The 27,611-nt window shown below is 42.1% G+C and overlaps 1 protein-coding gene across 1 annotated transcript; it reads left to right on the plus strand.

Moving 5' to 3' along the window:
- The first annotated feature begins 2,335 nt into the window (after positions 1-2,335).
- LOC311015159 (mothers against decapentaplegic homolog 3) lies at positions 2,336-25,278 on the plus strand. Its single transcript, XM_084012266.1, has 8 exons — positions 2,336-2,786; positions 17,662-17,855; positions 18,152-18,286; positions 18,691-18,816; positions 19,688-19,900; positions 20,049-20,186; positions 20,413-20,563; positions 22,708-25,278. Exons 1-8 carry the CDS (start codon positions 2,584-2,586, stop codon positions 22,829-22,831), a joined length of 1,284 nt encoding a protein of 427 aa, XP_083868392.1. The 5' UTR covers positions 2,336-2,583; the 3' UTR covers positions 22,832-25,278.
- The last annotated feature ends 2,333 nt before the right edge of the window (positions 25,279-27,611 follow it).

The following is a 27,611-nucleotide window of genomic DNA, read 5'->3' on the forward strand; positions in this document are numbered from 1 at the left end:
CTTCCCTCCTGCCCCCAAAAGTCCCCCCGTCCAGCCTGTCCTACCCCCCACCCCGTCTAGTGCGGCCCATCTGTACTCCCATCCCCCCACCCTGCACCCCCATATCTGCCCTGTCTCACCCTGCACTCCTCCAAAACAAACCAGCTGTCTTGGCCGGTCGTGTCCCCCGGGGGCACAAACAGGTGCCGAGAGGGCCGAAGGGCCTCAGCATGTGACACATGGCAGCACGCTCCCTCCAGCCCAACACACCCAGAGGAGAGGAGAGGAGAGGAGAGGAGAGGAGAGGAGAGGAGAGGAGAGGAGAGGAGAGGAGAGGAGAGGAGAGAGTGGTGTGTTTTACAGCTGCCCACTTGATTGTTATCACAGATGAGGTGCTGTCGATGGCTAATAGCAGAAAAACACACTGCATAGAAACGTCCTCACTGGGTCAGTGATGTAAAAGGTTGCAATAGATCGGGTTAAAAAGAAAGCATACATAATGATGGCGTTAATGAAGATTTGCTACATGTTTTTTTTTTTTTTTTTTTAAACATAATTTTGTGAATCCATGTATGTCTTTTGGGTGTATGCATGAAGGAGGAACCTTGACATGCCTTTAGCAGGTCTAAAAATATACACTGCTGTGTGACCAAAATAGATTAAAGGAAAGGGGGTCTGTCCTGCTAAGCCAGCTGTATTTTTAGCACAAATGACACACTGTGCACAGAGAGGGGGGCGGCTGGACGCAGGTCGATGCGCCTGTACACACAAACCCAAATGTAAACCACAGGTCAATACTGCTAGTCTTGTATGAGTGTGAAATGTTAGATATGGGGATGGCGAAATTGACAATATTTTCTCCTTAAATGTGACCTAAACAGTTCAGATCTGTAGCAAAAGAACAAATTAAACTTTTCCAGTGGCTATTTGCAGCATGTTTGAGGCCCGAAGTACGCAAGTTATTCTGCTTTTGCCCTGATACCTTTTTATTACTCTGCTTTAAAAATCCGGAAGTGAAACCCAGCAAGAGCATCAGCTTCTCTGTGCAGGGCATTCACAGCTTTTACAACTCTTTCAAGCGCTTGCAAATAAGGCACCCACATTTGGAAACCGCTTTTGAACGCAGTAAACTCTTCCTTTTGAAGCTCAAGGAACAAAGGCGGCCTCACACCCTAAACTGTTCAACTATCACTTTCTCTCCCTCTCTCTGCGGTGAGCTCAGCTGTGTTACACACTCTTTTGTACATCTGGCACTTTCGACTCCTTGACATTGTGTGTGTGTGTGTGTGTGTGTGTGTGTGTGTGTGTGTGTGTGTGTGTGTGTGTGAGTGTGAGGGAGGGTCTGAGGGAGGGGGGGGGGGGGGGGGTGGCATGCATATGTGCAAATGTGTGCATATGTCCGACTCGCTGTGGTTTTGGGGGTTGAGACAGGCTGCAAACCAAACTGCCACCTTGTTGGGAAGGCGTGTGTTCATATCTCAAACAAGCTGAGGCAAGTCAGAGGCTCAGCTTGTGCGTGATGTTTTATCACCTTCCATCATACAGCAGCTCCTAAGTTATTTACCCATATGGAGACAAACAACCCAGTAGCCGCTTTTCAAACCCCACAAGTCCACAATAAACACACACAGGAATGTGTCCTTATGAAAAAGCATTCACATGACTGCCTGTTGGATAATTAAAGGATTTCCAATAATAAAATGTTTATTTTCCTCTTAAAGCTAAAAACCTAAACTTTATTCCTCTGAGGAAAAAGTATAAATATGGTGCGACACAAAAAGGACACCTTCACTTAGATACTTCTAAATGCAGTCCCATGGCGATTAACTGTTTTGCTAGTTGTCACCTAGGTCAAACCAAGTGATCTGTGCATGTGACAGCTTTTTGAAGCAGAGCCACGTGCAACTTTTATCAGCAAGCAGCAGTTATAAAAAGGCAGGGATTGTGCAATATCAGCGCAGCACATTTGGCCAGCTGCACAGGCCGGCCTCTCACACGTCTGCCGTGTGCACTCTGAAGCCTGAATGGTGACTCTCAGCAGCAGCTCCTGCATTTGCATCAGATGCAGACTTCTTGCAGACTTTAGACTGGAGAAGAGGGGGGGGGGGACCCAGCACCCGCGGATGACTCTGAACTCAACAAAACTTTGCACCTCGGAGGTTAGAGCGGCAGTAAAACGCGGAGAGAAAGCACTTCCGATTCCGCGTTTGAAACCCCGTTCGCGTTAAGTGTTGTAGTTTGGGTGTAACCTGCGCTGGGTGTGTTTTAAAAACAGCCCCGGGTTAAAGCGGTGCAGGCGGGACTAGCTTTCACGGCGGAGTACCACTAAATCCACAGCGCAACAGAGACTACCGGCGCACACAAACACAGTTCGCCGCTGAACTCGAGCCAGACGGAGTGCGCGAAAACTGGAGGGTTTAACTCCGGGCTGCATCTGCGCGGCGTCTAATAAACAACAACAGTTTGTTTTCAACCACGCAACGCTTCTACAGCACACCGTTTTGAACCGTATCTGAAGAGCAGCCATTGCCGTTTGTGGGTTTTTTTTAATGCTACAAACTGCCCGGACTTCTCGACACTGGAAGGACTTAAACTGAACTCAAGATGTCAATTTTGCCTTTCACTCCCCCCATTGTCAAGAGACTTTTGGGCTGGAAGAAGGGCGAGCAGAACGGCCAGGAGGAGAAGTGGTGCGAGAAGGCGGTGAAAAGTCTGGTGAAGAAGCTGAAGAAGACGGGACAACTGGACGAGCTGGAGAAAGCCATCACCACGCAGAACATCAACACAAAATGCATCACTATCCCGAGGTGAGCGGGTCGGGTCGGGGGGGTTGACGGTGACCGTGAATGCAGCATCCTAGCTAGCTGAGTCGGACACTTCAGTCCGGACGTGCGTCGTTAATTACAGCTTCGATAAAGAAACTCAAACGTTAACCCGGTCTGTAGCTAACTGTAGCATCGCTCACCTTAACCAGCCTACGGCATCCCCCCACTTTGCCGTTTAAAAGTTGACGTTTCCACTTCCTGTCTCGCGGTCAACTATTCCAAAAACTCTCGCGCAATAAATCGTTGGGCTAATGTAAATGAATGCTTAATGAAGCTAACGGCGGTCCCATAGGGACAGCTAGCAAATACATAGCGTCAGTTAGCTGACATGCCATCAGACGTACACGTTACTTTTTAAGTTTTTTTTGGGCAGTTTGTGTGTGTGTGTGTGTGTGTGTGATGGAATTGGTATTTCACTGGGGGGTCGTATTGAATAAAGGGGACGTAATGTGTGCGTTGACTAGCCGGCTGCATACATGCAACGCAAACGCATAAATGGAGTCCCAAGTTATATAACTTGGCCTTAATCTGGAACGCTTTCTACCGCCGTGGGTTTGTGTTAGTGCGTAGGCGAGTCTGTGCAGCTGACTTCCAGTGCATCTCTGCAGCCTCCTTTTGTGCCTATAAAAACGGTGTTTTACTCATATAATCGACTCTGGCATTCAACATCAATTCACTGCTTATTAAGGCATCTAGTTCAGGTATAAGCACCGCTTAACTGCTTATGAAGCAGTTACTGTCCTCCCTTGATGAAAGGCTGTTGCAGGTGAGAAGAGCTGCTTTGTAAACACAGACCATGTCTGCTAAAAGTCTTGAGTTATTACTTATTTCCTTTCATATAACATAATATTATTTTGAACAATGTGGCACTCAAAGTTGTCTGTCTTCACACACTCACAGTATGTGAATTGCCTTTATAAATATGTTACATACACTAATTTACCAGTTTCTTTAGCATACTTGTTTTGAATGCATCTCCTTGGACTGTGTGTAAAAATACATTTAAAACAGTGTCTAGTCCAAACAATTACGTTATTTAATAGGGAAAATCATTTGATGATGAATCAGTAATGACAACAATAATTATTTGCAGTGCTAAGTGATTTCAGTCTAAATTATAGAACATGCCTCTTACTACGGTGCGAAACAATTCAACAGCCCTACAATCTAAAGTTGAATCAAAACTGAGCATTATAACCTTCATGAAAGTATGATTTATGGCAGGGTTGTCATATTAAACTGCATTATTTTCTGTCAAGTGTAACTCATAACTGGCAACAGATTGTATGTTATGTCTCTACCATACTTTTTTCAAGTTGTAAGGAACAAGTAAAGGTCTCAAACTTTTGCTTGTGTCCACAAAATCTCACTTGCATGTGTGGGCAATTTAGATTTAAGAGCATACTGCGTGTCGGATGAAAATTGAAACCCACACAGGGCACTCCCACATTCTTTATTGCCGCAAGTGTGCATATCACAGCTTGCACGGGCCCGGGTGAGCGTTCAGCGAGTTAAGCCTACCCGGAAAGTTAAATAATGTTTGTCATGATCCAGGTTTTATATATCCCACCACTAATGCAGAGGGGAAGAAGAGGGGGGTGGGGGGTGTATTAAGATGACCTCCAGATCAGAGCTGGCTGTCAGTGTGGGCTAACAGTGTCCCTGGAGAGCTGCTGTTTCTATTAATTCCCCTATGTTCTGGCTCGCTGACAGCAGCTGCCTGCGTGTTCAGGCCTGTCCATGAGGAGGTCAGCTCCTATCTCTCTGACACATGTACTCCCTAATGAGGCTCATTGCTACCCCTCTTGATGATGGTTTGCCATGATGCTGACTGCTGAAGGAAGCAGGCACTGGTGCAATGATTGAGTCAATAGTTGGAACCAGTGGTGGATTAGCAGATCATGTATCTGTTGGGGGAATTTAAGGTAGGATTACTGAAAAGGGGGAGGGGGGGGGGAAACAGGTGATTTACCCATCACAGCTGATTCAAATACCACATTTCCAGAAGGACTAGAAGCTGAATTTTATAACTCTAGGCTAATGTCTTCCAGTAATGTCAAACAAAGTTAAGGATGTTTACCGGTTTTGTCCAAGTTTTTTCTACCAAATCTGTCACGGCAAGTAGTAAAAATTAGATCGTTGGAAAGTCAGCTATCATATTTTTAAAGGGCTGCGATCTGCTAGATGACATTAAAATAACATGAAGGTCTCTGGTTTGAAGCCATGGTATCACAACTTGTTTAAGCAGAGCCTGCATATGGTGAGTTTGGTCCAGACACAGTTATTTTTGGGTGTGGGTGGTTAACGTGGGCGGTGTGTGTGTGTGTGTATGTCCCAACATGTTTATACTGGAGATAAAGCCAGCGTCCCATGAAAAAAACATTAGTCGCAGTCACTTTGATTTATATTCCCAGTTTAATTTGGAAACAAAGGGCTTTTACAGTTTATCATATATGCTGATCACGTGGGCAGAGCTACTGCTTTACTTGCCTTTTAGGTCACTTTGGTTTTCACAATGAGCTGTTTTCACTTTTTTTTTAGGAGTAGTAAGCAAAGTGAATGCCGGGGCTACTGTCCAAGTTCAAGCCTTACTCACTCAACAACGAGCAATTGTGGCGTTGTGGTGTTGACCGACACTCCCTCCCTCTTTCTCTTTTTAAAATCCTCTCTTCCTATGAGCTGTAAACTTGGGTTAGTCACAAACATCGGTGTGTAAAATGCGTCAAGCCATGAAAGTTTACCAGTTTCCGATGGGGAAAGGGGTGGGTGTGAAGTGTGGTAGCCTGCACTCCCTGAACGCGAAAGGATGACTAACAAATTACTTTAACTCTGTTGTTTAAGGAGACTCCCGGGGCATTTTTAAACAGAAAAGTACGTGTCAAGAATTCCTGGGATTGGGTAAATATTTCAGGTTGTTATAAACCAAAGCCCTCAAGTATCCAGTGACTGTTGAACATCAGACTTTGATGCAAGAGGCTGCTCTTTAGTTCAATCTTGGTTTCTTTTTGCGAATGAAAACTACTTTTTGCCTGTGTGTGTGCCTATGTGCCTGTGTGCGTGTGCGCGTGCGTGCGTGTGTGCGTGTGCGTGTGCGTGTGCGTGTGTGTGTGTGTGTGTGTGTGTGTGTGTGTGTGTGTGTGTGTGTGTGTGTGTGTGTGTGTGTGTGTGTGAGAGAGAGTTTAATTTAGTAGTGTTGTTAATGGATTTAGGGCCTAATCTAGTGCAAAGTATTTTAATTCTACACATTGTCTTATAAATATGCTATAAATAGTCTATGCCCTCTACTGGTTGAAACCCAGCTAATACATTATCATTTTGCGATTAGCTGATCTGAAGCCAGGTGACGTACAGTATACGGACCCAGCTTTCATGCTTTGCAACAATAGTCAGCATGTTATCCGTTAGCATTAGCGATAATTGGTAGTTATAAGCATTGCTGCTAGTGATTAGCATAAGCTAAATGAAAGGGTAACAGCCATCATGAACAGTTAGGTTATGTTCTGTAACTGTAGCATGAAGTCCTGATGGAATTAGCAAATGAGTAAAAGTGAACAGCGTAATGTTTCATTCATACGCTCACTTTTCACAGCCTACTGAAGCACACTGCTATTGAATCATTCAGTAACATTGATTCACCAGAATTCATTTCTAGTCCACAAAAAAATAGAGAAACATCTGCTGTGCTGTTTTCCGCTGGTTCTGGAAAATGAACCGACGATAGACACGACTGGACATGTAAATAAAACCAGAAAATAGTCGCATTTGAGGAACTGGAACCGACAACACTTTGTCCTTTTTGCTAGATAAATTACTTTAATCAACAAATTTCCTGGCAATTGACTAGTCTGTAGTTTCAGCACTTATATTGCGCAAACTAAACATGAGTAATTAGGAAGCGGTGTTCTGTAAATGCTGCACCCTGATCATGAATATTACGTTGTAGTGGCAGACGAGACTGAAGAGAGACCTTTAAAAAACTGCACTGTTTTTGTAACAATGGATAGACAGATTTGTCCGACTTTGAAATTAGCAAGAGGTACTAAGTTAACATGTCTGTCAATAGCTTCTTTCATTGTCTACACACACATTATCTGCCTATCTGTAATGGTTCGGTCATGTTTAGCAGAGGAAACTTTTTTTAACAGAGAAAGCCAAACAACCATCCTTAACAGAAAGATAAACATGTCGGTGTCACAGGCTCTGTGTATTACAGTGATTAAAGAGCGAGTAGGTTTACAGAGCAGCAGAATCATGCAGCATTCCAACAGCAGTTTCTTTGGAGGGAGACACTGTTGGTTTATTAAAATAAATTATTCAAGGTGTGTGTTGCGTGTACGTGTGTGTGTGTTGCGTTTTTTTCACAGAGCCCTGGGGGAGAGGATTCCTCACTCCTACCTGCTTTGACTTAGTCTGGGTTTTGGCCAGTGCTGGGGAGTGCTCTTGTCTTGTCCACACACATCCCTCCTGCTAGCGAGACTTCAGTCTGATTCACACTGCTGCGTGTCAGGGCAGGAGGGAGGGAGCGAAGGAATCCCGAGCACAGAAATAAAAGATGAGGATAAAACAAGAAAAGGCAGGGAAGAGACATAACGTGGACAAAGACTGAGAGATTTGAAAGAAGTAGAGGAGGACAAAGAGACTCGTAATTCTCAGATATAACGTTGTCATTCACTGGACCAGACCTGGGTCAACAGCTGTATACACATACATGTCACTGCTTAACAGGGTTGTTGAAAGGGATGCCTTCTGTTGACTAAGTCAGCCTGTGAATCATTTTGCGTCATAACCGGTGCTCCACAATCATGTACAGTTATGATCCAGAACGGCACAATAAAAGTCTCTAACAGCCAGGTTCATGCTGTAGAGTGAAGCGCTCTGAGAATCAAAAGGGAAATACAAAGGGATGAAGTAGAGTTGGGATTCCCAGTGTTGTGTCTGGTGCTGCAGGGGACGGCCTGTCATAGTGGGGGAATGAGATTTATTGTGGAAGGACGACACGTAAATTATAGATGGAAGAAGACAGAAATTTAAAAAAGAGTGAAAGCGACAGAGAGAGGATCAGAATGTGAAGGAGAGGGGTAAACCAGAAAGCCAAGGGTTTAGACGAGAAGGAGACAGAATATTTGGCGAGAGGCGGCGTGTTGGATTACTGACATGGACGGTTACTTTGGTTGGCGTGCGACAAAAAAAAAAAAAAAAGCTGAGGTAGAACTGGTTTGTTTTCCAGCTCGACGGCAGTTCAGCATCAAAGGACGCGTGTTTGTGTGTCTGGATGATTGATGACATTAAATGCACACAGACACACACTCTGCAGCTGCTATGTCAAGAAGACATTGTGTGTGCTTGCACTGCCTCACTTGCCGTACTTGACACCTGCCCGAATGCCACACATGCACTCTGTACAAACAGTGTGCGCCACTGTTCGACGCATCCTGCCGTTTAGCGTAGGGGAGGTCTGTGCATCATCCTGTCTTCATCAGTGCATGTTGTTTGTCTGATTTTTTTCTACATTGCCATGACGTCTCCCAAACCAGCTGTCATGTCGTATTTGACGCACACTCTTGGTTTCCATGCCGTAGTCGGCGTTGGTAGCACGATGTTGAGTATCGCAATATTACATAATCAAAGTACTTGTGCTGACGCTTTAAGAATCGGATTTGGGAAATCCTTGCTGACCTCTTGCCCTTTTTATGTCCGACATTTATGTTCATTATGCGTCAGTGTGGTCAAAAGTCTACCATCTCCTTTTTTTTCCAACAGCACACGCAGTCTCACACACACACACACACACACACACACACACACACACACTCACACTCTCTCTCTCTGTCTGTCTCTCCCTCTCTCTCTCACACTAAGGTAGCTTTCATTTCAAGTATCACACCTGAGTCATTTGAGACGGCTTTGTTCGACAGGGACGCGATACAAGACGGGTCACAGAGAGGTTATGTGTGTTGTCTGTCTGTGTGTGGTTGGCTGCTCTAATGATGGACATACATTGCCCTTAACAGTTGGGTTGAGGATCCTTGTCAATGTTTGATTTACCTGACAGAAAGTGAATACCGCTGCACTGAATGTGTGTGTAATCATTTCATTGTTTACTGTCATAGTGATGATATAGTGATATGTCTGGTGTTTTAAATGAAAGTGTGTGGAACAGTTATTGGACATTTATTTTAAAGTTTTTAATTGAAATCACATTGAACGACATGAACTGGTTTAAACTTTTAAGTCATTATTTATGAATCAAAAGCATGATCACTACAGTCATGCTGATCACTATGAAATGGATTTTATGTCATCATTCATGTCGTATCTGTGTATGTATGTATGTGTGTATGGTTAGTCAGCTCAGAGGAATGCTCCTTCTGCCTGCCGGGGCCGTAAGGAGGGCGTCGGCTGCTGTTTGGTTTTCGGCTTGCTCCGGGGTTGGAGGGGGTTAGAGAGACAGCCCTGCCTCAACTTGGCCTTCTCACTATCTGCGGGGGAGTGCACGTGCACAGTCTAGCGCACACACGGACACGTTCACCAGACAACAAGCATGTCTTTGTGCTCCACTGGCCACTACCATCCACCACCACCACCACCGCTGCTACTGCTGCTGCTGCTGGAGGGTGCTGGACTGCAGCTGGATGTGTGCGGAGAAACAACTTGATGTGAAGGAGCCGGGGTTTAAAAGGAGATGTTGAGATTAGTTGAAGGCCAAGTACAAATGCAGAAAGAGTGCGATAAATGACTTCTGTAAAAGTTCATAATGAAGATGCCAACGTGGTCAATGACTCACTTAAAAAGACATAGATGAGAATCTCTGTGGGACTCTAGCTGGCATTGATTTTATTAGCGTGTCTGAAACATTCATGTCTGAATCCACTCTTAAGATGAGAGCACCACTTCAGCCGAAAAAAAGAAGAACCAGGAGCTTGAGTCTCGCTAAGAGCTCTGCAGAAACATTACCTTCGAGGACACCCAATATAGCAACTCAAGAGGCCGTGGACCAAATTATTTCACTGTTGTAATAAACCCTGTGATTAAAGTCTTGGTCTCCCGATGTGCACACTGCTGGCATATTTAACAATGCCTTATTTTCTGGAGTGCTTGGAACCCTGGGTGCTCTGGATCACGATAAAAACATAAGGTGGTCGTGGTGAATCTCCATTACCGGGATAATGATATTGTCACAAGAAAAAAGCTCTCTGGTCACTATCGTTGTAGATAAATGAAAAATAGAGCCTGATTTAATAAATGTGTAAAAGGATGTTCACAAAGAATATAGATGTGACAAATATCATCCTCTGTCTTGCCTTGTAATGGATAGAAACTAATGTTTTCCCATAGAAACAAATTTGGTAAGAATGGCAAAGACTTATTTTATTTGATCATCTGTTAACAGCAGTATATTTCTTATTATATTATATAATAAATATATATATTACGCACTTGATACAGCTTTTTTAAAACTTTTTTTCCACCTAATTTAATTATTTTGGCCTATATTTCAGATCTCTGGCAATCAGTGGAGAAAGTAATCAATCAACAATCAACCACTGCCAGAGAGACCACGGGGATGACGAGTTACTGAGCAAACCTTAAAAGAATCTTTCTAATTTTTTTAGTTAATATCAGCTGTTAATCAAATCACACTCAACATTGAATCATACTGCAAACTTGTTTTATTGCGGAAATTTCCCGTTGTGGGATATCGTATCCAGATGGAGCTATCTGTTCAAAAGAACCGGGGGTGGGGGGGACGCATTAATTTCACTGGACTCGTAGACCTGCCTACATTCTGCCCTGCTGTCGGAAAAAAAACTTAACCGGACTGTGGAGAGAAATTTATTGATGACTTGCATGTGGAATATTTTCAGTCATTCATCATTTTGACGCAGAAATAGAGAGACAGACTGCTCAGCTCATTGACCATTTACAGTAAAGCTAATGGTTCCCAGTCCTCTATGGTGTCCCTACGTTTTTGAGTCCAGACTATGTTATTTGTCGTCCAGCCTGGCCCGGTCGTTTGTCTGCTGGTTTCCGATTTCACATCCTTCATTGGTCCCAGCACACTTCAGGATATGATATCACCTGTGGGTTACTGTCAGACTTGCCTTTCGCTCACACTCTATTCTTGTTTCTCTTCCTTCACACACCCCCTCTTTTCTTTTGTAAGAAAAAAGAGAAGTCTGATGGCTTTTCCAGAGGGAGTGGGAGGTGTGTGTGTGGAATATGTTCCTGTGAGTTGCACCGCTCTGCTGGAATGTACTCACAAGCCAACAGTTGTGCACTTTGATCATTTTTCTTTTGTGATCAAGTTGATCACTGCGGCCCCGTAGTGATGAAATATTTGTGGTTACGCGAAAGAAAAAAATATTTTTTAAATCCGTTAGATTTTTGAAGTCTAAGGCTGGACCATCTATCCCTCAGTGTCAACGAACAAAGGCTTCTTTCTGGGACTGCAACAAATGACTACTTTCATTATTGATCAGTCTTTTGGTTGTCTTCTCAATTCATCATTTGATCTCTAAAATGTCTTGTATTTGTTGAGAACTTCAAAGATATTCAGTTTAATATCACATGAGACATGGACAGCTGCAACTCTGCATATTTGAGAATCTGGAACAAGAAAGATTTTCGCTGGAATTTTTGGACCTAATGATTGATTGATTTTAAAATAGATGCCAGGAAAAATCTGCCAGTTGACTAATTGATTACTTGATGCTTTATTTGTTTGTTTGTTTGTTGTTGAATCAAGTGTCTGCACTTTGTCATGTTTTATCCCTTGGATATGTTTGTATTCCAATGAAATAAATCAAATCAAATTCAGCTTTACCTTAGTTTAGCTTCTACTTGAATTTCACTGTTTTGCACCAGTGTTCACAAATCAAAGAAAAATCGTGTGAACTTTTGCTCTAGCAGACTAGAATGCAGTGCAACAAGACAATACTGTGTTTTAAGTAAAACGGTGCAATTTTTAAATGTACCAACCAGAGTTTCCTGTACTGTTTTTATACTGAGACAGTGTATATATAAAACATTTATAGGAATATTTAATTTGTGCGTCTTTTCATCCGGTTATTTACCTGGATCATCCAAAAACCACCATTATTTATTATCATAATAATAAAGTGTAAATCCTGTCTATACTACACCGTGACATGGGTTAAACCTGCGTCAGTTCACGTCCTTGACTTTTTGGTCCTCATTAGGGACTTTATTACAGTGTTATTGTTGTTTAAATTTAAATTGTTTAAAGACTGACCACCTTCCTCCAATCAGCTCAAATATGAGAGTAAGAGAGCTTGCAGAGAGAGAGCTGAAACTGTAGCTATTTTTATATTTTATGATTATGTAATGGGATTAATTACAGTTGCAGATTCTTTGAATGGTGGCACAACAAGGGATTAACCTGTGCCAACAGTTGTACAAGAACAGCGTTCCAGTGTGGGTTGAAAGTGCATTCATCATTGTACGACAGGTGTCCTGCATTAAATGGGGTAACTGCAGTAGAAGCAGTTTTTGAACCGTTTAATTCCCCCAGTAAGCTGTTTGTCCGGTTTCAAAACCAGAACTTTATTGCTTCTCCAGGATTGGTGAGTGATTTGTGTCTTCACATGTTGTTCTTGGAGGACATCAGCCCGCTGCTGAATGTCATTGGACTGCAGCCCTGCTGGTCATGGCTCGGCAGACTGGCCACAGACTTTATGAAAGGCACAAAGGCCATTTCAGCCCCCATACACCCCCACCCTCACTCAGCACTGGGACAGAGGCAGGGGCGGTCGGGACAGTGGGACAGACGGAGGAGATGGAAGGGGGGAGTTTTTTAGGGGCCCGGTCACAGACACTCTGAGCTGCCCTGAGCTGTTGAGACAGTCTGCCAGCCCTATTGTCCAGCAGCACCCTCCTTTCTTTATCCATCATCCACTTTGTCCTCCCCCTCTGTGCTCTCCTAGGACAGATTGCTACTTCCAGGCATTCAAAACAACTCAAATCATTAATTTTTTTATTTTTTTTATTTACGTGACAGTTTAGGAGACTGATGACTGCAAATAATAATGTGGACTCTTAAAGGCATTTAGGTCCTCGTAGTGTTTGCTGGCATCTTTTCAATGAGCTTAGACTTTCATTTGAGTTTGAAGCTTGACAGAATTGTAAAAAAAAAGAAAAAAAGTCCATGTCAAAAGGTCTGAGCCCACAGGGAGAGTTCGTGTTGTGCTGTGTGTGTGTGTGTGTGTGTGTGTGTGTGTGTGTGTGTGTGTGTGTGTGTGTGTGTGTGTGTGTGTGTGTGTGTGTGTGTGTGTGTGTGTGTGTGTGTGTGTGTGTGTGTGTGTGTGTGTGTGTGTGTGTGTGTGTGTGTGTTCAGCACTGCTCGGACCCTCGCCAGGCTGAACACACACAGTGTATATGTTTGTGTCTCTGAGCGTAACTGGGCATGCCTCAGTGTGTTTGTTTTGCTGCCCCCTCCCCTTCCCTTCCTCCCAGCTCAGTGAAGCTCAATCTGTTCTGTCTGAGTCTGTTTTGTGAGTTAGCCAAACACACACACACACGTAAAAATGTGTGTTTCTACTACTCTTCACAATCCGTCACATCCACATATCCTCCCTCTTTCCCCTTCAAATACACTGTTTTCACAGATGACTACTAAATGGTTGAATCCCTCAGAAGTACTGTATTATCTCACTCTCGCTCATGCCGTCGTGTGTTTGTGTGTCCAGATTATAGTCCCAGCCACACAAATACAGAACTGGTTGGGCGTAAAGGTCAGGTTCAGCCTAAGCCCTCAGGTCATGAGATACAATGATGTTGTAAATCCCCCCCATGGCATAAAAATCAATACTAATTTGTCCCTCTCCATCATTGAAGATGACGCTAGTATACTCTGCTTACACAGAAGGAAATAAAAATCAATGCAGCTGATTTGGATATTTTTTTTTTTATTCTTTGGGTTATCAAGTCAATCTTTTCACCCCTGCGGCAATCGTTAAAAAGAAAGCCTTTGGAATGATTAGTCAAATGTATAGATAAGTAGATGAAGCAATTCCTTCATCATCAGTGTCCATCCATTTGGAGTTATGACTTTGTAGAAACAAACAAAAAAAACCCAGCCAAAACCAGATTCTGGTGTTGAAAACTGCTGTCCTGGATTGTTGGAAGCCTTCCGATCCCACCCATGTTCACACAGCAGGGAGTCTGGGGTCACAGTTCTCTCTCATGCTTCACAGCTGAAGTGTTTAGACGGTGCTGCTGGCTCTACTTCTTCTCAACAGGCTCAGTCTTGATGATGCAGGAGTGTTTTTTTTTGTTTAACATTTTTTTCCCATTAAAGTCTCATTCAACATGCAGTAGTCATAAATGTGTTCTATAACGTGAGTCACAGATTGAGCAGGGTTTATTGTGTGTTTGGACCTGTCTGTGTGTTTCATGTGGACAATGACTTTGACTGTTGCTGTTGTTTGTCCTTTTAGTTTATTTGCTTTCTGTAAAAACTCAGAGGTACCTTTTTTAGTTGATTTTCAAACATTCAAAATTGATGACTTATAAAATATATTTGTGTTTTGGACTGTTGGTCAGACACTAGATTATGTCACCTTGAGCTCTTAGACACACATCTGATCAGATCAAACTTAAAGGTGTCCAGGTTCCTGTCACAGAAATCAAACATCAACTTAAATGTGATGTTAGGCTCGGTCAGGAGTTTGGAGATTTTAACCGTAAGCCTCCTGATAATATGCTTCTCACTGTTGCCGTTTTTCCACTGAGTAGTGGAAAGTTCATCCACATATCAACCTCTCCCCAAGTTTCTTCCATCTTTTTCCCATATGCCTCAAGTTTTAGGATTAGTTTTTACTAGCCGTCTTGGATAATTTTGGCTTTTTGTGAACTATCGCTTTGAAATATATAATTGCATCGTGATGTTTGTTGTAGTTACTGCTTCTGCTACATAAAGTCACGTTTCTGGTTGAGTGTCGATCCTCTTTTGTGCTGTATTGCATGTGTGCGGTTCAGCTATTGAACGTATTAGTGTGACTCATCATATCATACCTTTTACTGTAAGTCCTTTCTCTTAAAACACTGACTGGAAAGAGCTTCACAAAGAGTGCACTAAGTACTGTAGGGAACCAAATAGCCAGTAATGTAACTGCAGTTTGTGCATGTCTGTCTCAGCCCACGCAGAGTCTATACACAGAGTCTAGCCCCACCAGACACCCACTCAGCAGCCAGGACAACACACACACACACACACACACACACACACACACACACACACACACACACACACACACATACCACTGACATCAGATCAGCACATTCTACGCACAATCTTTCTGCTCCTACTTTACTAATATGACCACAGTATCCTATTAATTACTACCTCTTTGAGGATTATAATGCACTATTTCTGTGGATTCTGTGACAGAGGTATTATTTAAACCTTCTGGTATGTTTTGAGAGCACAGTTTGTGCTCTGATTAAGGAAATATTTTGTTTTTGTTTATCCGTGTTTTGGGTGTCCGCATGTGATCACTGTTCCTCTTTGCAAATGCATTTCACATGTTTCCCTCCTGCCACCATGACTTTATTCATTTCCTGCGATTCATTTTGTGGCAGCCTTTTTCATGTAACTCTGATTTAGATGCTTCAAAGTTACTTCCTGTCTATATTTTTATTTTATTTTTGTCCAACCCTTTTAAGACAAGGTTGCAAATGGAGTCAGTGAGTTACATGCCAATTCACTTTTAATGGTTATCTGAAAACATGTTTGAGTGACTTTTGAGGCGACTTTCAAGGGTACTAAAAGACATGAAAAGGTGTTGTGTCAGTCACACAAACATGCAATGAATGTGGGAAACAGCAGTTAAATCATGAGGATACGGGCCGATGCCAAACACAGGAAAACGGCAACAGTGGAACAGCAGAGTAGACCCTAACAAACATTATTGGAAAGACATTTAGCAAAATGTGACAAATTATCTTTAAACATGTTGATAAAAATACACAGTATTCACCCTACAAAGTATTTATTGCGCGGGTACTTGATTGCACATTAACCTGAGGTGTTCTTATTTATTTGTCTACTCTCACTATTTTTTGTCCTTGATTTCAAAAGCCGGAAGTCTTTGAGACACATGATACATCCCTAGCCCTATTATAATAATAAGAATAATAATACTTATTATTATAATTATTATATGCTCACGTCCCTTTGTATGTGTCAGCAATGATATCCTGCATGAGGAATTTGGACTACAAACCAGCTTTAACACAAGACACCTATAACAAAGCAGATTGTACAGTGAGCAAAACACCAATTCTCTTTTCATTGACTTTTATGAAGAAACAAACCTTCTATTTTATGTGTTATTATTTGGCATTAATCACATTTAATGTCCTTGTTTAATGTAATGACAGCTCTGCTGTCCACTTTCATGGCTGCTTAATTACTCTTCGATCATTAGATGTCCATAAATGTGCTTACCCTTTCAGTATATGGGGATTCTTGTCATATATGGTTTGTAGGGTGCAGGACATTTCTTCTGATGTATAATTTTAAGATTTGGTCCCTTATTAGGCTTTTAGATGTGTTTTTCAGCTTCCCTCCTGTGCTGGTTTGCCTCTTCAACTGCCTCTTTATGCTTGTGTGCACACAAAGTACTCAGACACCATTTAGACACTCAACACACCCTCCCCCAAACACACACACACACACACACACACTTTCCAGTCCCTTTTAAAGTACAGAAGCGGTGAATGAAAGCCTTTGCCATGAAAAATTAAAACACCATTCTCTCCTTGCTGGATGTACAATGCCTGACCCAGATGGGGCACTGCTGAGCTGTCAGTAGTTGAACAGTACACTGCCTTGTTTTTTGACGTTTGTCCTTCTAAAGGGCTTTAGCTTTTGCCTTTGACCCTCTGTATTTGTATGTGAGAGTGAGCGAGATGGAGATGGAGGGAACATATGTGGCCGTTGCCTCTTGCATAAGATGATGAGTGTGTTTTTAGGTCATTGTGTAGAGATTAGCGTCTATATCCCCATTATGACAATCTGCAGCTTCAAACTACCGCTCATTACTTTCTGGCAGCCTAAATCATCATACTGCCAACAGCATTCTATAGATGAGTGCAGCTGTTATACTACCAAATGAAACTCCTGTTAAATGCCATTGCCGTTGTTTATTATTAGACATCACCTCATAAATATCGTACACAAAGCTGGGATTCTCGCAGGTATGAAGTAGTGTCAGAACCCAGACAACAGCAACAATAGTCACACCTGCTGGTTGGTATGGTGTGGTGGACAGTCAGCTTAAATCTTTCTGAAAAAAAGTTATGTATCCTCATACAAGTGAGTTTATTTTTACATTTTGGCCATGGACCATCACGTATCAGTTTCCAAAGCCACAGCCTCTAACTACCAACCAACAAAAAGGTGCCATATTTCTAACACTTGAGAGAATTATCGTATCGATAACAGTTTAAATTTGTTTAAAATGAGCCAAACAGGATATGTCAAAGTCTTTAAAATACACGACAGAATGTCGTTTTAAGTTTGCAAATGGGATAGGGAAGGCAGATTGGATAATAATACCGGTAAGTCCAAAATTTGTATCCAAACTGGTTAATCCATCATCAAGAAAATACATCTAGAAATGAAGGCAGGAATAATGTAACAAAATACTATAAAGAAAATATGGAGTAAGGAGTCTCATGTTTTTGTGAAATTTCAAATTACACGTTGCGCATATGAGACCTAGAAATTGTTAATATACGAAACAAGAACACTATTCTTTGTTAGAAATCAGTATTTGAAAAAAAGTTTCAGGTTATTGACCAAAGTCTTTTCTTGTTCTCCTGCTGCCTGCAGGTCTCTGGATGGCCGTCTGCAGGTCTCCCACAGGAAAGGTTTGCCCCATGTCATCTACTGCCGTCTGTGGCGCTGGCCCGACCTGCAGTCCCACCATGAGCTGCGGGCGGTGGAGCTGTGCGAGTACGCCTTCCACACGAAGAAGGATGAAGTGTGTGTCAACCCGTACCACTACCAGAGAGTAGAGACGCCAGGTACGAGAGCCCTGAGCATGTTTATCTCTTCTGCAGATTTTATCACTTCGCTGCCGGGGCCCTTTTCTGTGGAATGCTATACTTTTATTCTAGAGAGCGTATCTAATATTTCTTATGTGAGTTATTGCACACATTGTCCTGTTGTATGGTTTCATTCCATCATTTTATTGTTTTGTTATGGATTTGCATTGCATTTCATATTTATCTATATTACCCAGACATTAAACCAATCGCTACCACTGTGTTCTAAGGAACTGCTTGCTGTGTGTGTGTCTGACTTTATGTCCATTCTACAGTCCTCCCACCAGTGCTTGTGCCCAGACACACAGAAATCCCCAGTGAGTTTCCGCCTCTGGATGACTACAGCCATTCAATACCAGAAAACACCAACTTCCCTGCTGGCATTGAGCCCCAGAGCAACTACATACCAGGTACCGGCGTGCTCCCGGACATGACTCGAACTCATTTATATTTCTTTTACGGCAAGTCTTACTATCCAAAAGTAACCCACTGTTAAGCTGTTGACGGTTGGGATATGACGAGCGTCTGACTGACTTATTTACAGTAAATTGGTGGTGGCTCTTAGTGCCTCGCACACCTTTCAGACTGACATAGTGATACATGTTTGCAGTCGATCTGAACGAGCTAATAATTGTAATCCGACATAGCTTTATCATACTCCACTCAACGAGGTATAAACACATATGGGAACAGAAATGTTTGCTTATTCTTTTCTGTCAGGTGTTTCAGCAGAGATTTCCACCAGATCTATCTTTGGAAACTTTGCCTCAAATGTGATGAGTTGTTGTCTGTGTGTGTGTGTGTCTTTGTGCAGAAACGCCACCCCCAGGCTACCTCAGTGAGGATGGAGAGACCAGCGATCACCAGATGACCCACAGCATGGACACAAGCTCCCCAAACCTGTCACCTAACCCCGTTTCGCCCACACACAGCAACTTAGGTGAGTTGTGTTTACGTGTGTGTGTGTGTGTGTGTGTGTGTGCGTGCGTGCGTAAGTGCGTGTTTGTGTACTTTCCCGTCTGTCTGGCTTCACATGCAGACAAATGTTTCAGTAGCGTATCTCCCCAGTGGGAATTTTCTGTTTGATTTAGCTCCATTTGTGTAAGAGGAAACCAGGTGATGAAAGAGGCCTTTGTCTCCGCTGTTAAACAGGCCAAGACACCGTTCAGCCCCCACTAACTTCAATGACAATACCCGACGTTTATTCTATCAGGATGGAAAAACGCCAGGGGAGCTCGGCTGGAAAGCCTCTGATGAAATAACAAATCACACCAGTTTCATTTGGCAGCATTGTCCAGCTCTGTTCTGGACTTCAAAGCCAAGCACAAAATACTGAGGTTGTTAGAGAGTGGCCATGTTGAGGGGAAAAAGAGCAAATTTACCAGAACCAGTTTAAGTTACTGAAATTATCATGGATAAGCCTGTAATTTGACAATTTTGGCTCCAGCGTTCCACCAGTGAGGGTTGAGTTTCCACATTTTGTCTGGTAAAGACTTCTGGGAAACGGCGTATGGGTTTGACATTTTGTGACGCAATCTCAGCCTGATCTTATTATGGCTGGTTGTGTATGGTTGCCCCCTCCACATTCACCTCAGCCCCTTTTCTCCCCACATTTTGCCTCTTTCTTGATCCTTTTATCCTCTTTCTTGTTTCCTCCTGTATTGTTTCAAGCATAGAGTTTGTTATTGATCCGCACATTTACATGTGCACATTCACAACCACCCCTATACTACAGTGTTGTACTTCATTCACTAGTGTCTCTGTCTGTTTGATGAAAGCAAACCGTATCTTCCTCCATCTCTCTGTGTCAGATCTTCAGCCAGTGACATACTGCGAGCCGGCCTTCTGGTGCTCTATTTCCTACTACGAGCTGAACCAGCGAGTCGGAGAGACCTTCCACGCCTCGCAGCCCTCGCTGACGGTGGATGGCTTCACGGACCCCTCAAACTCGGAGCGCTTCTGCCTGGGCCTCTTGTCCAACGTCAATCGCAATGCAGCCGTCGAGTTAACACGCAGACATATCGGTACGACTCCATTTAGAGCACACGTGGTAGTGAATAAATAATCACACAATGCTCCTTTTAGAAGACATTACTCTGCTTTTTTTAATTACTGCTCATTTCCTTGTAATGGCTTTTAATCTGAGTTTGCTCTGTCTCTGTTTTCTTCCAGGCCGCGGTGTGCGGCTGTATTACATTGGAGGAGAAGTGTTTGCTGAGTGTCTCAGCGACAGCGCCATCTTTGTCCAGAGCCCCAACTGTAACCAACGCTACGGCTGGCACCCTGCCACAGTCTGCAAGATTCCTCCAGGTGTGTGTCCAAATGACAGAGTCACCTTTTCCTGTTGTGTTCATAAAAAGCATTGCACTCCTGAAACAAGCGATAAACAGTTCATAAAACAGTGTGACATTTATCGGGTCTCAGCTCCCTCTGGAGCCACAAAAAGCTTCATACGCCAAACCTCCCCAAAAGCTGAAATCAAGGTGATTATGACCAGTTATTGTGTCCTGACTTGTGGTTGTGTGTTGGTTGTTACCTCCAGGATGTAACCTGAAGATCTTCAATAACCAGGAGTTCGCTGCCCTGCTGGCCCAGTCGGTCAACCAGGGGTTTGAGGCCGTGTACCAACTCACCAGGATGTGCACCATCCGCATGAGCTTCGTCAAGGGCTGGGGAGCCGAGTACAGGTAAGCTGCTGTTACAGATCAGCTGTGGGTTAGTAAAAACCGCTCACCCATTTCCTAAAAGGTAAACCCCAACCGCTAGACAGCAGAACTGCTTAGCAGATGGTAAAACCCACAACCGATTTGTCGTCAACATTATAAGCATGGTTGTGCAAAGATCTGGTCCTTAGCAAGCCCTTATGTAAACACAGACAATATAAACAAACAGACCGTGAGTCACATCCCACAATCCATCCACCCACACTCTCCGGCATCTGCTCACACTCTGGTGAATCCGGTGTATGACGTCGCCGAGCCCTCATCAATAGAAACAGGCCGTCAGTTGGCACGCCACACTATTTTTAAGCAAACACACATGTCCTGTGTCAAAAAGAGATGTCAGACTTTCCCTCCCTGTTTTCCATACAGTCTGACTCACTGATAGTAAGAAAGGAGGAGACGGAATAAAAGGGGAGCCGATGATTGGCTGGGACTTGGCCCTGCACAGGAGGTTTCCTCAAGGGGGAAACATTTGTGCTGCGAGCGACTGCACACCAGTCTGTCCGGACCAAATGCCGACATGTGGAGACAGTTAAAAACAGGATTCAGGTTACTGGACCAGCCAGGCCTCCACCCACACCTATCACACACTCTCTGTCTTTTCTCATGCTGACTGTCGGTTCTTTTTTTCTCTTTTTCCTGTTTTTTGTTTTCAATCCACTAATAATAGACAACGGCATCTAAAGAGAGGAATGTAAAGATGAATTCAAAGATCTGACAAAAGCTATAACTGCTTTACATAATTTATTCAGACAGAAGATTTTATTGCCGAGAGAATGAAACAAACCATATAAACCAGAGGGAAATCATTCAGCTGGCAAGAATCTGTGTTCATCTGCCTTGCCAGCGCATAAATTAGATGATTAACGACAAACTTGAATTGACTCAGAGATTATGGTGTAGTTGTCTTGCTTTATTGCCTAATTCAAGCCACCTCAAAACATAAGGTTTGGTTAAGTTCCAAAGTTTTTAAGCCTTAGCTGTCATTAAAATTGTAAGACAAACTCTCCAGACCAAACAAAGCCGTGGTAATGACCTGTTAATCACAAGGTAACCACACCAAGCTACCCTGCTTTTTCATCTATTTTACTGTAATTATGACAGTGCTTCACAAAGTGAACATCGTGCTGTGTTGAAGAAGACTTGAGGCTAGAGACTGAGACCATAAACTTATGTTTACAAAGTTTACTGAGATAAGAAATCAAGTAAGAAGTAGGGTCATAGACTTTTATCTAATCACACTCCTTTTTGCAACCAGAGCAGTCAGGTTTAAGAGACTGCCAGCTGGGTCTGGTTCATCGCAAAAGGAAATGATCAGTTTTGCATGATTTGTCAAGAAAAAAAAGCACAACAGGAACGGTGAATGGCAGAGCATGAAGGCAGAATCCTGTTGGAAAATCGAATTCCTCTCTTTTTTATAGCGCATTCAAACTGCATTGTGTAATACACCATCTGCATGTTTTCTGCAGTTTTGACAACACTTTTGCCTCTCCTCTCTTCTATGGCAAAGGCAGTAAGTGTTTTTGTATGAAGACTTTAGGGAAATCAGGGAAGCCCCAAAGGATATGGAGATCAAGAGGTTGACTGGGAAAGTTTTGTTTATCTTGCCTCTTCCAAAGTTTTTCTTTTTCATGCATCAAGAACAAAACAAAATAAATTGAAGCGTTCTCATCATTTTTTTCAACAAAAGATAACAAATGTTGTTACTCTTTGTTCAAAGTAACAAATGAAACAAAACTTCATATTTTCAGTTTCAGTTTGATACCCATAAATGAACCTTTTTCTTAATTATTAAAACTCTGTAGACATAGAGACAAGCTTGTTTTGCCTATTCTGGTTCAACAAAACCCATCACCGTGTAGATGAGGCATATATAGACCCATATAAAACATGATTAATATAGATCAGATCTTAGCATTTTCAGTGAAAATAGACAACACACACAGAGAACGGGGCAGGGGAGAAGAAAGAAGATTCATTTTCACTTCAAAGTAAAGCAGTTTGACTTTGCTGAAACTTGACTTTGTGAGTTTACTCACACACGTTCTGCTCTCAGCTGCTTCCCGTGTACTCAACATCTGTTTCTGCTCTGCTTGTGTCTCTGCCAGGCGACAGACGGTGACCAGCACCCCCTGCTGGATTGAGCTGCACCTGAACGGCCCCCTGCAGTGGCTCGACAAGGTGCTCACACAAATGGGCTCCCCCAGCATCCGCTGCTCCAGCGTCTCTTAGGGAAACCCTTCATCCACCCACTTCCTGTCAGTGACTAAAACACACAGACTGCATGCAGACAAGAACGGCTACAAATACGGGAAGACCACACCCCCCACCCCCCCTTCATTCAGCCAATCCCCAATCTGTAACTTAGTCCTTCCTCCCCACCAGCTGTCAGTAGCACTTTTATATACATGTTGTTTGTGGCAAAAGAGGACTAAGTGCATTAAAGCAGTACAGTGTAAGTATGAGCTCCACATTTTGTCCAGAATTATTATGACAAAGTGCCAGAAAGGCTGTAGCAATGGGAGGAGTTTTTTTTTTGTTTGTTTCAATTAAGAGATTCTTATTCCTTTCCTTTTTGTTTAAATTACATTTGTCATGATTATTATGTTTTTATTTGTACAGATGTTAAAGTGAACAGTGGATATAAGAAATGAACTTATTTTTTTTAAGCATTAATAACAATTATGTAAAGCACGTACAACATCATGTTAAATGCATTTCACTTGACTTTAATTCTGTATTCGGGCATTTGATAGGTTATGAAGACATTTACAAATGTGACCCAGTGCAACAGATGGAAAATGATAATTTAACGTTCAACCACCATTTGTAAACACTGTGTGAAGGAATAGGCCGTACGTCTAGCACAAGCATTTGTTTAGGTTTGTCAGCCTATGTTACCCTGACGACGCAAATCAGATTTACAGAACTACAGATCGGAGTTCCCGATGGGAACAAATGATAAAGCAAAAAGTCAGTCAAGTTTCTGATTAAGCAGTCAGGATTTGCAACTCTTTAAACCCATATATGAGTACTTAAAGACGGTGTATATCATCAAATGTTATCAGGAGGATGATGCACTTTTGTAAAGCGTTAATATTTTAGGAAAACGATGTTGGCAGAGTTCATTCAACGCCAGTTGTAGTTCACAGCTGCGATAGTTCTCGTCAGAAGGTTATATCAAATATATCCTGCACTAACTTCAGGAAGCTTTGCCAATTTGCAAAAATGATTTTGCAGCATTGTATCGTGTAGTAAGTAGTATTACGATAGGCGTTCATACAGAACTTGAAAATGATGGAAAACATCTCACATACTGTAATATTCTGAAACTGTAAACTGAACACGCAACATGTAGTTGGAATACTTGTGTGTGTGATACGAGTGTTCTGCAGAAAAGCTGTGTGAAGAGAGCAGGAAGATGCCTTTTGCTTTTTTTAATTTTCTCTCTCAGCAGTCCATAACATTGGTCTTACTTTTAGCCATCCATCAGTGATATTGACTTTTTTTTTTTGCACACTCAGGATCGTAAAGAAATCAGCTGAATTCTGTACAGAAACCAGTGAAAAGAACAGATGCATGACTTTAATGTCCACCAGTTATTTTTGTAGGACAGTAAGGGGTTAACCTGTTGACGGCTTTGTCTGCTATTAGTGTTTTTGAATGACATGACAGAAAATACTGCGAGCAGGTCTGTGGGATACAAAAACTTGTATTTTTCTACCTTTGAAGACCGTTTCAGTACAAAGCACAGCTTCTTTTTTACAAAGGGAAATGTTTAGACAGATGGATGCTTGTAAATAACAGTAGCTTCTCAAAATACATTTTTTTATGTACATGTAGTACATACATGTGTTACGATATTACCATTAACCTTTATAAAGTTGATGGTTTTGTAAAAAGGAGAACAACAAAAAATAATGTAAAAAAAATGCTAATGCTGCAAAAAAGATTTTCCTGAAATAGAAAAGCGGTGTCTTCGCTTTGGTCCCGTTTCCTTTCAGCCGCCTACCGCGGTGGAAGACGAGTGATTTCCTTCTGGCTCTAAAACACTAGACAAAGACACAGTGGGTGAACACGGACAATATTTTGAATGCTTTTTACAATACTTATTCACATTAACCAGGCTTTTGATGTTAATGCCAGCCCAGCGGTGCTAATCTTTAACATTTTAGGGACTCAAGAAAACAGCAAAGTCGTGAGATTATTTTAAATATGATAGTTTTTTTTTTAACTGTTCAATAATGATGACTTTTTAACCGTCAAACTATAATTTGGGATTGTTTCAGAGACAGTAGCATCTACCAATCTGAGACATGACGGCTCTTTGTAGAGCATCTAGTGTCCTTGAACGCAGCAGTCCTGACCCTAGTGGGCTCTTTAATCCCATGGTTAATGTAATAACCCATTTGGGAATATTTTGCAAGTCAATTTGTAATGTTTTATACACTCTTCAAGTTATTGTGCTTGTGCTTTTTTATCCCCCTCTTGTTTAAATGGTTTGCTGTAATCGTTATTAGTTGTGATTTACGTATTTGTGCTCAGATTTGGTCTTTTTAGTTGTCTTGTAAAAAATTATACTCTGACGTTTCTCTGCCTATAAAAAGTTGATGTGATGCTTTATATTTTTGTTTATTATTGTTTGTCTGTGAATAAAATATCTATATATATGCATCTCACAGTGATAATGGGGTCAACTAAGAAGGAAACTAAAGTGTTACATATCTTTAAAATGTCGAACCATGTTTATATTTCGGTAACAGTCAAGGTCATTCTTGTGGAGCATAAATCAACAGTAGAAATTAGAACGCACTAACTTGACTTCATAGCTTAACAAGTTTTTTCGAGATGAAATGTACTTAAAGGTAGTTATTGCAGCCCTCCGGAGACATTTCAGGTTTTCAGATTCCTCTTGTCTGATTTCTTTTGTAGTTTCGGGGATTTCCTCGTCTGTGGTGGATAATTTGTCCTCAGAAGCAGACGTAAATGTTAATTACAGGCCCAAAGCAGACACACTCTCTTGGCGCTTCACTTATTTCTAGGTTTCAAGCTAATGCGAAACATGTCTGCTGTCACAGAGGCACGACACGGTGTTCAGTGTGAATACAAGGCTTTGTTCTGATGCCCCGAAGGTAAAGGGGGCCGAACAACCTGCCAGGCATTTCCCAAACCCATCACTGTGGTGACAAATAGTTTGGCTGCATGAGAAAATCAGTTGTTGAAGTGGCAGGAAGTAAAACCATCTGATGCCTCATTCTGCTGGTTCACTCTCTTGAAATATTTACAATCTGGATTCATTTTTAAAAAAAAGTCAGTGCTACTGGTAACGAGGTTTCACCATGATTTTATGTTACATTTGCTGTACTGTATACAACTGTGATAGAGTTGAAAAAGCAGCAAAGTTGTCCAGTCAGCTTTACATTCCGTCTCCACCACAGTCTCCCTGTTAGAGCTGAGTGGTGCCGGAGCTTCCTGCCAGACAACACAAACACTTAATAATTAAGCACAGGGATGAAGACTGTGTGTATGTGTATGCATCAAATTTGGAGCTACTCCAATAAACATGAATAAGAGGCAGATTTGGTTCTTAAAGTATTTAGACATTACTGACCTTCAGGTATGTGGTGTTTACAGTCGGCAAAATAAAAACTCAATATGGCTCTTGTCTTGAACACAATTTTCAAGCAGTTACTCAAACTGCTCAAATGCTTGGTTTGAAATATATGGATACCCTGCCCTATACTAGTCTGTGTCTGAGTTGTACTGTTGTACTGCTACAGGCAACTATATGCAGTAAAAAGGTACACAACAACTCTCAAGGTGCAAGATCAGGTTAATTATCTGCCCCTTCTAGTGGACACCTTATTTTGGAAAAATACAAATAAAATATGCTAGTCAACAGCTAGGACAAACAACGTTTTAATCTCGTTTTGAATTGTGCCATGAATTACACATATCTTCTGTTTTTTTTTAATTAATTTAACCTTTATTTAACCAGGAAAAAGACTCATCGAGATAAAAAAAAAAATATTGGCCAAGACAAGCAGCAAGTAACAGTTTCAGACATAACATATAACATTGAAATGGATGCAAGTTATAAGCAACAGTCTTCTAAAACACAACTCAACATTTATAAACATCTACAGCCAGATGTGACAGCTTAAGTCTTTTAGCTTCGCATTAAATGTGTCCGATGAGACCAGCTAGCTGGTTCCAATTAGAGGGAGCAGCATACTTGAACGCCCTTTTCACAGTTTAGTACGGACTTTAGGGACAGTTTGGCTGCAGTTTGAAGTTTGGCTATTTAAAATGTCATTTAGCACATCAGGAAAGCCGCATTATGTCGTATATCTGTTGAAGTGAACGACTGAAACCATGTAATTGGACCACACGGCCAAGAGAAAGTCACGTTAAACGAAGTCTGTGTCTACATGTCAAGTTAATGTTGTTTTTTTCAAAAATTCAAGGCTGATAAATAAGGATTGCTAGACAAAACGCATCAGGTAAGATAAGCTTAATTTGTGCATGGAACATAGTTAGTTAGCTAGCAAGCAAGCCAAGGTGACGGCTGCGTTGATGACGTAGCTTGCGCGCGACGAGGAATGATACCACAAACTGTCGTTTTCTTGACTTGCACAGTTCATTTTTTTATTGAATATTATAAATTTTTTAAATAAAGTCGGGTCCCACACAGTGACCTCGAGCCTCACAACAGGTCTCTCAACATGGCAACGGCAAGCCGTCGTTCACTGCTAACGGAGCTAACGTTGCTAACAATGGGAACCATTAAAGTGCTAATAGAGCTAGCAACTGACCTTCGGGGGAACCGGTGGTCGCGCTACGATATGTAACAGTGCACAGTCATATGTGCACCGGAACAACACTTTAATGTACTTAACTAGCCCGTTAGAAAGTCCTGTTCTTCTGAGGTACAGTATACCGAAGATATCAGCAGTAGCACAGCATACAGTTTTCATGGTGCTGTCTGAGTGAAAATCCTTTATAATAATTG

Source organism: Eutrigla gurnardus, assembly GCF_963514095.1.
Source record: "Eutrigla gurnardus genome assembly, chromosome: 1".
Lineage (NCBI taxonomy): Eukaryota > Metazoa > Chordata > Actinopteri > Perciformes > Triglidae > Eutrigla > Eutrigla gurnardus.

What these genes read in the sequence shown, in the direction of transcription:
- LOC311015159 (XM_084012266.1), top strand. Translation starts at nt 2,584, where the DNA reads ATGTCAATTTTGCCTTTCACTCCCCCCATTGTCAAGAGACTTTTGGGC. An exon ending in CCAGAGCAACTACATACCAG is followed by an intron (nt 18,287 to 18,690) that starts GTACCGGCGTGC and finishes GTCTTTGTGCAG; the next exon opens with AAACGCCACCCCCAGGCTAC. An exon ending in GCCCACACACAGCAACTTAG is followed by an intron (nt 18,817 to 19,687) that starts GTGAGTTGTGTT and finishes TCTCTGTGTCAG; the next exon opens with ATCTTCAGCCAGTGACATAC.